At 40.3% G+C, this 9,746-nt stretch overlaps 1 protein-coding gene across 1 annotated transcript; it reads right to left on the reverse strand.

Annotated features, from left to right (window-relative positions):
- Nucleotides 1-382: 382 nt before the first annotated feature.
- Nucleotides 383-3,335, reverse strand: LOC149520076 (zinc finger BED domain-containing protein RICESLEEPER 2-like). The gene is made up of 2 exons (XM_089752439.1): nucleotides 3,237-3,335; nucleotides 383-2,814 (listed from the first exon to the last, which is right to left on the reverse strand). The coding sequence occupies exons 1-2, from the start codon at nucleotides 3,333-3,335 to the stop codon at nucleotides 697-699; spliced, it is 2,217 nt and encodes a 738-aa protein (XP_089608565.1). The 3' UTR covers nucleotides 383-696.
- Between the last annotated feature and the right edge of the window lie 6,411 nt (nucleotides 3,336-9,746).

A 9,746-nucleotide genomic window follows, 5' to 3' on the forward strand; every position in this document is an offset into this window, starting at 1 on the left:
TCAAACTAAATCACTAAAGAATTTAATAATTTCTACAATATTTTAGAAGAAAAAAGACAAATAAATACTCATTTAAACTTATTTAATCAAAATAAATTAAATAATAAGTTTTAAAAAGTATTACTTTAACATATATCAAATAACCAACAAAGCCATCAATACATAATAATTGTCATTTCAACACATAAACAAGTTTTCAATGATCAACAAGCCAACTTAAAAAAGCAAATCAAGAAAATATGCAACTCATAACTTTGGTGCAAAACATAAAAGACATTTTAAGTTTACAAATTGAGTTAACAACTCATACAAAATATAAAACAAGACAAGAACACTCCGAGTTGACAAATGGATATAAAAGTTTATAAAAAAACATAAAACAAGCTAATTAAAGGACATTCCAAGTTCTAACAGCATTCTTCATACATGAACCCCATAACTTTGGTGCACATCCTTCATTTTTTCCTAAAATGTTAAAGAGATTAAAACCTTAATTAGTTGTCAATGAATACAATAAATATTTTTTAAATGTAAATATTCATAGAAATTAATAATGAAATTACCTCAAAAGGTCCATGCACATTTGTTTTAATCAATTACTGGATCTAAGGCAATTTTTGACAAATCTAAAAATATATAAACAAAAAATAACAAAAGTAAGCTTTAAACAAATAAAAAAATAAAAAATAATAATCCTTAAAAAATAAATGATAGTATAAATAAAATATTACCTAAATCCATTTTGTCAAGCTGTATCAAATCATCTTCAGGTTGAAATGAATCAAGATTAGAAGATCTACGTAACCAATCTTGAGCACAAATAAGGGCTTGCACAATTTTAGGAGTTAAAGAGCTCCTATATGCATCAAGCACACGACCACCAGTGCTAAAAGCAGATTCGGAAGCAACTGTGGATATAGGAATTGCTAACACATCACGAGCTAAATGGGAAAGGATAGGAAACCTATGGCTATTAAGTTTCCACCAAATTAAAACATCAAAGTCATCACTATCATCATCATCAGGCTCCTCACTCAAATATTTAGCCAATTCTGATTTATGTTCATCTTTGCCATGTTCAATCCTATACCTCTTGTACTTGGACTTAAAGCTTTCCTTTTTTTTTGTTGTTCCATTTCCACTTTCATCATCGGTGGGCTGTGACATTTGGCTCACTTGACTACTTTCACCAACTTGCTCAGACTGAGGTTCTAACATTCTTTTGTATTCATTAAATAAGTCCTCTATTGCTTGTTGTACTTTTTTAATCATCAATGAAGCTTCATCAGAAGAATACATTTTCATGAAGCAATATTCAACAAAAGGAAACTTTTTTGAAGGATCAAGAAGAGAAGCAATATAAACCAACATATTCATCTTCTCTATATTTCCCCAATACTTATCATATTTATCCTTCATTCTCTTTGCCATTACATTCAACTCAACATCAGGATTTAATTGCCATTCTCGCAAAGTGGAATAAACATCACATATATCATCAAGAAAAGTATTAGATGTGACGTAAGAAGTACCTAAAACTTTCACGGTGAGATCATAAAATTGTTGCAAGAAAAGGCAAAACTTCCTAACAATTGCCCAATCATTTTGATCGGGTACCCCATCTCCCATTAAAAGCTCACTTCTATAATAAGGATCAACATCATCAAATGCATCAAATGCCCTTTCAAACTTTTTAGCTGCATCCAACATCAAATAAGTAGAATTCCATCTAGTGCTAACATCCAAACACAATAAACTTTTACTTTGAATATGTTCATTCACAATACACTCTTTAAACTTAGCTAACCTGGAAGGTGATTGTCTCACATATCTTATTGCCCCTCTAACACGAGCAATTGTTTCATTCATTTCTTTCAATCCATCACAAACAATAAGATTAACAATATGTGTAATGCATCTCAAATGAAGATATTTGCCTCCCAAAATACTAGTTCCAGCATTGTTAAATTTTTTCCTCAAATATGCAATTACAACATCATTAGAACTAGCATTATCAACTGTAACAGTAAAAATCTTATCAATCCCCCAATCACGCAAACATTTTTCAACCGCCTTACCAATAGCTTCACCTTTGTGACTAGAAATGGGACAAAAATTTAATATCTTTTTGTTTAGTTTCCAATCTTTGTCTATGAAGTGAGCCGTAAGACACATATAATTGACCCTTTGTAATGAGGTCCATGTATCAGTGGTAAGAGATACTCTTGTAAAAGATGATTTCATGAATTGCTTCAAATGAGTCTTTTCATCAATATAAAGCTGATAGCAATCCCTAGCAACTGTCCATCGTGATGGTACACGAAATCTAGGACATGCAACTGACATGCAATGCCTAAATCCTTCCGACTCCATAAATCTAAATGGCAACTCATTCAGAATGATCATTTTAGCTACAGCTTTTCTAACAGCATCTTGATTAAATTTCCAAGTGCCTAAAGATTCTACTCCTCCTGACGGCAACACCAATTCTGTTTGAGTACCATCATCCCCACTAACACGAGGAACCTTTTTACAAGAATTCATGTGATTCTTTAAAGCAGTGGTTCCATTCTTTTTAGGATCAGCAAAAAATTCTCTGTCACAATAATTACACCTAGCTTTATGATTACCTTCCTCATTAACAAATTTAGTAAAGTGGTCCCATACCTCTGACCATGGCTTAGATGCTCGTCTCATCACTTTGGAATTTGCAGTTGCACTTTTTGTTACCTCATCATATGCAGGAAGTTGAGAGGCCAATTGTGTTTGATTAGTTGTAGAATCCAAAATCATATCATTCACTTCATTTGACATCTTCAAAAAAAAAAAGCAAGTGATCAAATTATATCCAAATAATAAAAAATAAATAATTAAATTATATTAAAATAATAAATAAAAATAAAATTATATTCAAATAATGAAAAAATAATAAAGTAATATTCACACAATTATTGAACACATTGGATATTCAAATAATGAAATAGTTTGTTAATCAAACTATATATTAGTTGCTTATTTTATCAACAAACAATGTAAGTGTCTAGCATAGTTTAGGCTAATTTATTTTAACTTTTAATTTAAGTATCTAGCATAATTTAGATTAATTAGTTGCTAGATCTAGTAAGAAAGTTTAAACTTAAAAGTGCTAGATCTCTGACAATAGATTTCTTTAAATTCTTTATTCCCAAATAGTTGTGTTTTAAATTTATTTCTCTATGTATACATCCAGTATTTACACACTCTACTTCAAGGTGTAAATCATTTAAACTATTTCTGTCTTTCGCTTGTGAGTTATGGGACCATTCTTGAATCGTCTTAGTCCATATCATTACCATGTTGCCATACCATCAGTCATCCCTAAATTACCAAAAGAAAGTAACAAAATCTGTATTTATTAAAGCTGCATCTCATTTCATAACCAAATGATCTCATCAATCCTTTGATTTCATTTCTTCTCATTCATTCCAAGTGTGTTCTTCACACTTTCCACAGCACCCTGAGCCATGCCCTTCATTTGCTCTCCAGTCTGCAATAGTACAAATTTCTATTTCATTAGTTTCCTAACCAAAGCTCAAAATAACATAAACTTTATCAATTGTCTATTTAATGTACCTTAAAATGAGGTATTATTATTATTGAAAAGCAAAAGAATTGATGAAAAGGAATGACAAATAAAGAAGAAACCTGCTGAAGGAAACCAGTAGTCTGCTGCAGGAAACTAGTAGTTTGCTGCAGGAAACCAATAATCTGCTGCAGGAAACCAGCAGTCTGCTGCAGGAAATCAGTAATCTGCTGCAGGAAACCAGAAACTAGCAGTCTGTTGCAGGAAACCAGAAACCAATAATCTGCTGCAGGAAACCAGAAACCAATAATCTGCTGCAGGAAACCAGTAGTCTACTGCAGGAAATTAGTAATCTGCTGCAGGAAACCAGAAACCAGTAATCTGCTGTAGGAAACCAGTAGTCTGCTGCTATCTTTACGGAGCAGACTCTTGAGCTGATTGAGTAGCATTTGTTGCCTTAGCTGCATTTACAGTATCCTTATAATTACAGAGCTTGAATTCTACTTGCGGAATAAACTTAACTAAATCAGCAGATAAAATTCATCAATCTGAGAAAGGTGCGCTCCACCATACATTAATTGGTTTCCCCAGTCGGCCTCCATGCTAGAAAATAGCATTTTCTTTTACTTTTTCTTGAGTCCACTGTCCACATCATTTTAGTTCGAATAGTTGTTGCTTTCTTTTGGTAATTTAGCAAAGCAAGTCGAAACTGGCAGAAACTGTTATTAAAAATCTTGCTCCCTTCATTTTTATAAGTTAAAGTGCTTTTTTCGACTAAAAAGAGTATTTCACAGCTTGCTATAGATACTGTAAATCCAACGTGGGGCATGGAAGGTTTTGAGTTTTGATCCTTTTGTTCCAACACCTAGTCAATCAACTGTAGGAGTAAATAAGCCACTAAAAGTCCTAGACCTATTTCTTTCAGGCTAGAGATAGTGTCTATCGAATCACTCAAAACAAGTAAACAACAAAAGCTACTGAAAAATACCAGCAAAAAAAACATTACCGTGGGCACACCTTGGGGCTGAGGTTTGGCTGTTTGGGTTATGCTTTAGCTTAAAACATACAGGAAGAATACAGCTCTAAACATCATGCTAAAAGAAAAAATAAAGGTTATTAAGATTTAAAAACTTACGATGGCGTCTTGGGTAGATTGATCTCTACAACTGTGGATCTTGTGTAGCAAATTAGAGGGAGCAAAAGATTATGAGGCAAGTAGCCAAGCAAGAGAGTAAAAGTGAGGCAAAGATGCAAGAGATTGAAGGAGAGCAAACTACAAAGGGCAGAGACACTGCAACAGAGGAAGAGCAAAGAGCAGAAAAAGGGAAACGGCTGGGTGGACTGGATGAGTTATAAAAAAGGTAAGTTAAATTTAGGTTTTTTTAAAGAGAATTTACATATTTACCCTTAGTTATTATAAGATCGGTTAATTCGGTTAATTCGGTTATCAATTTTAAAAATCGATAACCGACTGATTTAACTGATTTAACCAATTTTAAAACTGATTACAATCGAAAACCGATTAAACCGAATCGAAATGACCATATTTCATAATTTCGATCGGTTAAATCGGTTATAACCGATATATGCTCACCCCTAGTACCATTGTATGATTTTACAAGCCATAAAAATGACATTGGCACGCAGGAATATGAAGATGTGCCTAAACCCACCTACCACCCTATCGATCCACGACTTGCGCATCCCGTCTCTCTGGCCGGCGTAGTGTCCGCCCACCCGCCCGCCCGCTCGTTTCGTGGGTTGGCTTAGGCATACGGAGTTCATTCCCAGTCTAAGATCTGACCGAACTAAAGGTTGCGGCTGTAGGATCAACAGTACGTAGAAGGGGATCCGATCGATCCCCGGCTTGCGCATCCCTTCCCTCTGGCCGGTTGAGCGCCCGCACGCTCGTTTCGTGGGTTGACTTAGGCATATGGAGTTCATTCCCAGTCTAAGCATACAGAGTTCATTCCCAGTCTAAGATCAGACCTGATCCAGGGTTGCAGTAGCACATGCTAGGCTCGGGCATATGCTGGTGCCGTATTTTTCCTCACCGAGGCACCATCGCCAGAGCGTTGTCAGAGAACCTGACCAGCGGCATTGGGGTTCTGACGATGGGGGGGTCGAGGGGGGTGTGTGCACATGATGTGCGATGGGTGCTGGTACTTCACCCTTATATTGGCCCCCTATCCCTCATCAAACCTCAAGAACTCACACCCCCTTAAAGAGCATTTGAAATTTTACAGGTTTGCTGCCAGTAGCCATTAAAGTGTCTGAAATGGGGACACTTTTTTTGAATGGTCACAAAATCTTGTACACTTCAAGTTTTTAGCTGAATATTTTTGTGCAATACAACAAAAATACAAGGATCATGTCTACCAAAAAAATTTTAAAACATCCTGAGCCGTAAAAAGTTTCAAAAATCGTGAAAAATAGAAAATGAGTCATCTTGCCATCAAACTTCACGTGAAGGCTTAAGGGACCAATGTATCAATTTACAAGCCATAAAAATGGCATTGGCATGTAGAAATATGAAGATGTGCCTGAACCCACCAACCACCCTATCGATCCATGGCTTGTGCATCCCGTCTCTCTAGTCGGCATAGCGCCCACCCGTCCGCCCGTCCGCTCGTTTCGTCGGTTGGCTTAGGCATACGAAATTCATTCCCAGTCTAAGATCAGACCGGACCGAGGGTTACTGGAATAGGATCGAAAGCACACAGAGGGGGACCCGACCGATCCCTGGCTTGCGCATCCCACCCCTCTGGCTGACAGAGCGCCCGCACGCTCGTTTCGTGGGTTGACTTAGGCATACGGGGTTCATTCTGAGTCTAAGCATAAGGAGTTCATTCCCAGTCTAAGATCGGACCGGACCAAAGGTTGTGGCAGCACATGCTGGGCTCGGGCATGTGCTGGTGCCGTATTTTTCTTCACCGGGGCACCATCATCGGAGCATCATTGGAGAACCTGACCTGCGGCATTGGGGTTCCGACGATCGGGGGGGCCGGGGGGTGTGCGCACATGATGTGCGATGGGTGCTGGTACTTGGCCCTTATATTGGCCCCCTCTCCCTCATCAAACCTCGAGAACTCACATCCCCTTAAAGAGCATTTGAGATTTTACAGGTTTGCTACCAGTAGCCATTAAAATGTCTGAAATGGGGACATTTTTTTCAAATGGTCACAAAATCTTGTACACTTCGAGTTTTTAGTTGAATTTTTTTGTGCGTGCCAAAAAAAATACAAGGATCACGTCTACCAAGTTTGGGACCAAAACTCCTTCCAAAAAAATTTTAAAAAATCCTGAACAGTAAAAAGTTTCAAAAATCATGAAAAATTGAAAACGAGTCGTCTTGCCATGAAACTTCACGTGAAGGCTTAAGGGAACGTTGTATGAGTTTAAGCCATAAAAATGGCATTGGCACGCAGAAATATGAAGATGTGCCTAAGCCCAGCTACCACCCTATCGATCCACGGCTTACGCATCCCATCTCTCTGGCCTGCGTAATGCCCGTCCGCCTGCCCGCTTGCTCATTTTGTCGGTTGGCTTAGGCATACGGAGTTCATTCCCAGTCTAAGATCAGACCAAACCGAGGGTAGTGGCAGCAGAATCGACAGCACACAGAGGGGGACCCGGTCGATCCCCGGCTTGCGCATCCCACCGCTCTGGCCGGCTGAGCGCCCGCACGCTCATTTCGTGGGTTAACTTAGGCATACGGAGTTCATTCCCAGTCTAAGCATGCGGAGTTCATTCCTAGTCTAGGATCGGATCAAGCCGAGGGTTGCGGCAACCCTTACTGGACTTGGGCATGTGCTGGTGCCACATTTTTCTTCGCCGGGGCACCATCGCCGGAGCATCGCCGGAGAACATGACCTGCGGCATTGAGGTTCAGGCGATCGGGCGGTCGGGGGGGTGTGCGCACATGATGTGCGATGGGTGCTGGCACTTGGCCCGTATAATATCCCCCTATCCCTCATCAAACCTTGAGAACTCACACCCCTTTAAAGAGCATTTCAGATTTTACAAGTTTGGTGCCAGTAGCCATTAAAGTGTCTAAAATGGGGATAATTTTTTAAAATGGTCACAAAATCTTGTACACTTCGAGTTTTTAGCTGAATTTTTTTGTGCATGCCAAAAAAAATACAAGGATCATGTCTACCTAGTTTGGGGCCAAAACTCCTTCTGAAAAAATTTTAAAAAATCCCAAACCGTAAAAAGTTTCAAAAATCGTGAAAAATAGAAAATGGGTCATCTTGCCATGAAACTTCATGCAAAGGCTTAAGGGACCATTGTATGAATTTACAAGCCATAAAAATGGCATTGGCATGTAGAAATATGAAGATGTGCCTAAACGCACCTACCACCCTATCGATCCACGGCTAGCGCATCCCGTCTCTCTGGCCGGCGTAGTGCCCGCCCGCCCGCCTGCCCACTCGTTTCGTCAGTTGGCTTAGGCATACGGAGTTCATTCCCAGTTTAAGATCAGACCGTACTGAGGGTTACGCAAACAAGATCGGCAGCAGGCAGAGGGGGCCTGGCCGATCCCCGGCTTGTGCATCCCGCCCCTCTGCCCGGCTGAGCGCCCGCACGCTCGTTTCATGGGTTGACTTAGGCATACGAGTTCATTCCCAGTCTAGGCATACGGAGTTCATTCCCAGTCTAAGATTGGACTAGACCAAGGGGTTCCAGCAACACATGCTGGGCTCGAGCATGTGCTGGTGCCGCATTTTTTTTCGTCAGGGCACCATCTCCGGAGCATCTTCGGAGAACCTGACCGTCGGCATTGGGGTTCCGACGATCGGGGGGGCCGGGGGGTGTGCGCACATGATGTGTGATGGGTGCTGGTACTTGGCCCTTATATTGGCCCCCTATCCCTCATCAAACCTCAAGAACTCACACCTCCTTAAAGAGCATTTGAGATTTTACAGGTTTGCTGCCAGTAGCCATTAAAATGTCTAAAATGGGGACATTTTTTTCAAATGGTTACAAAATCTTGCACGCTTCGAGTTTTTCATTGAATTTTTTTGTGCATGCCAACAAAAATACAAGGATCATGTCTACCATGTTTGGGGCCAAAACTCCTTCCGAAAAAATTTTAAAAAATCCCGAACCGTAAAAAGTTTTAAAAATCATGAAAAATAGGAAATGAGTTGTCTTGCCATGAAACTTCACGTGAAGGCTTAAGGGACCATTGTATGTATTTACAAGCCATAAAAATGGCATAGGCAAGCAGAAATATGAAGATGTGCCTAAACCCACCTGCCACCCTATCGATCAACAGCTTGCGCATCCCGTCTCTCTGGCCGACGTAGTGCCCGTCCGTCCGCCCGTTGCTCTTTTCGTTGGTTGGCTTAGGCATACGGAGTTTATTCCCAGTCTAAGATCAGACCAGACCGAGGGTTACAGCAGTAGATCGACAGCAGGCAGGGGGCGACCCGGCCGATCCCCGGCTTGCGCATCCCGCCCCTCTGGCCGACTGAGGGCCCGTACGCTCGTTTCGTGGGTTGACTTAGGCATACAGAGTTCAATCCCAGTCTAAGATCGGATCGGAGCGAGGGTTACGATAGCACATGCTGGGCTAGGGCATGTGCTGGTGCCACATTTTTCTTCGTCGAGGCATCATCATCGAAGCATCGTCGGAAAACCAGATAGGCGGCATTGTAGTTCTGACTATCGAAGGGCCGAGGGGGTGTGCGCCCATGATGTGCGATGGGTGCTGGTACTGGGGCCTTATTTTGGCTCCCTATCCCTCATCAAACCCCGAGAACTCACATCCTCGGAAAGAGCATTTGAGATTTTACAGGTTTGCTGCTAGTAGCCATTAAAGTGTTTGAAATGGGGAAACTTTTTTCAAATGGTCACAAAATCTTGTACACTTCGAGTTTTTAGCTGAATTTCTTTGTGCATGCCAACAAAAATACAAGGATCACGTCTACCAAGTTTGGGGCCAAAACTAATTCCGAAAAAATTTTAAAAAATCCTAAATCGTAAAACGTTTTGAAAATAATGAAAAATTGAAAATGAGTCGTCTTGCCATGAAACTTCACGTGAAGGCTTGAGGGACCATTGTATGAATTTACAAGCCATAGAAATGGCATTGGCACTCAAAAATATGAAGATGTGCCTAAACTCACCTACCACCCTATCGATCCACGGCTTGCGCATCCCGTCTCTCTGGTCGGCG

Source organism: Durio zibethinus, chromosome 2 (genome assembly GCF_047325235.1).
Source record: "Durio zibethinus cultivar Kanyao isolate XHJ-2024 chromosome 2, ASM4732523v1, whole genome shotgun sequence".
NCBI classification, from domain to species: domain Eukaryota; kingdom Viridiplantae; phylum Streptophyta; class Magnoliopsida; order Malvales; family Malvaceae; genus Durio; species Durio zibethinus.

Coding starts and splice junctions, on each gene's coding strand:
- LOC149520076 (XM_089752439.1), bottom strand. CDS start 3,335: ATGGTAATGATATGGACTAAGACGATTCAAGAATGGTCCCATAACTCA. Junction 2,815..3,236: donor TACACCTTGAAGTAGAGTGT/GTAAATACTGGA, acceptor TTTTTTTTGAAG/ATGTCAAATGAAGTGAATGA.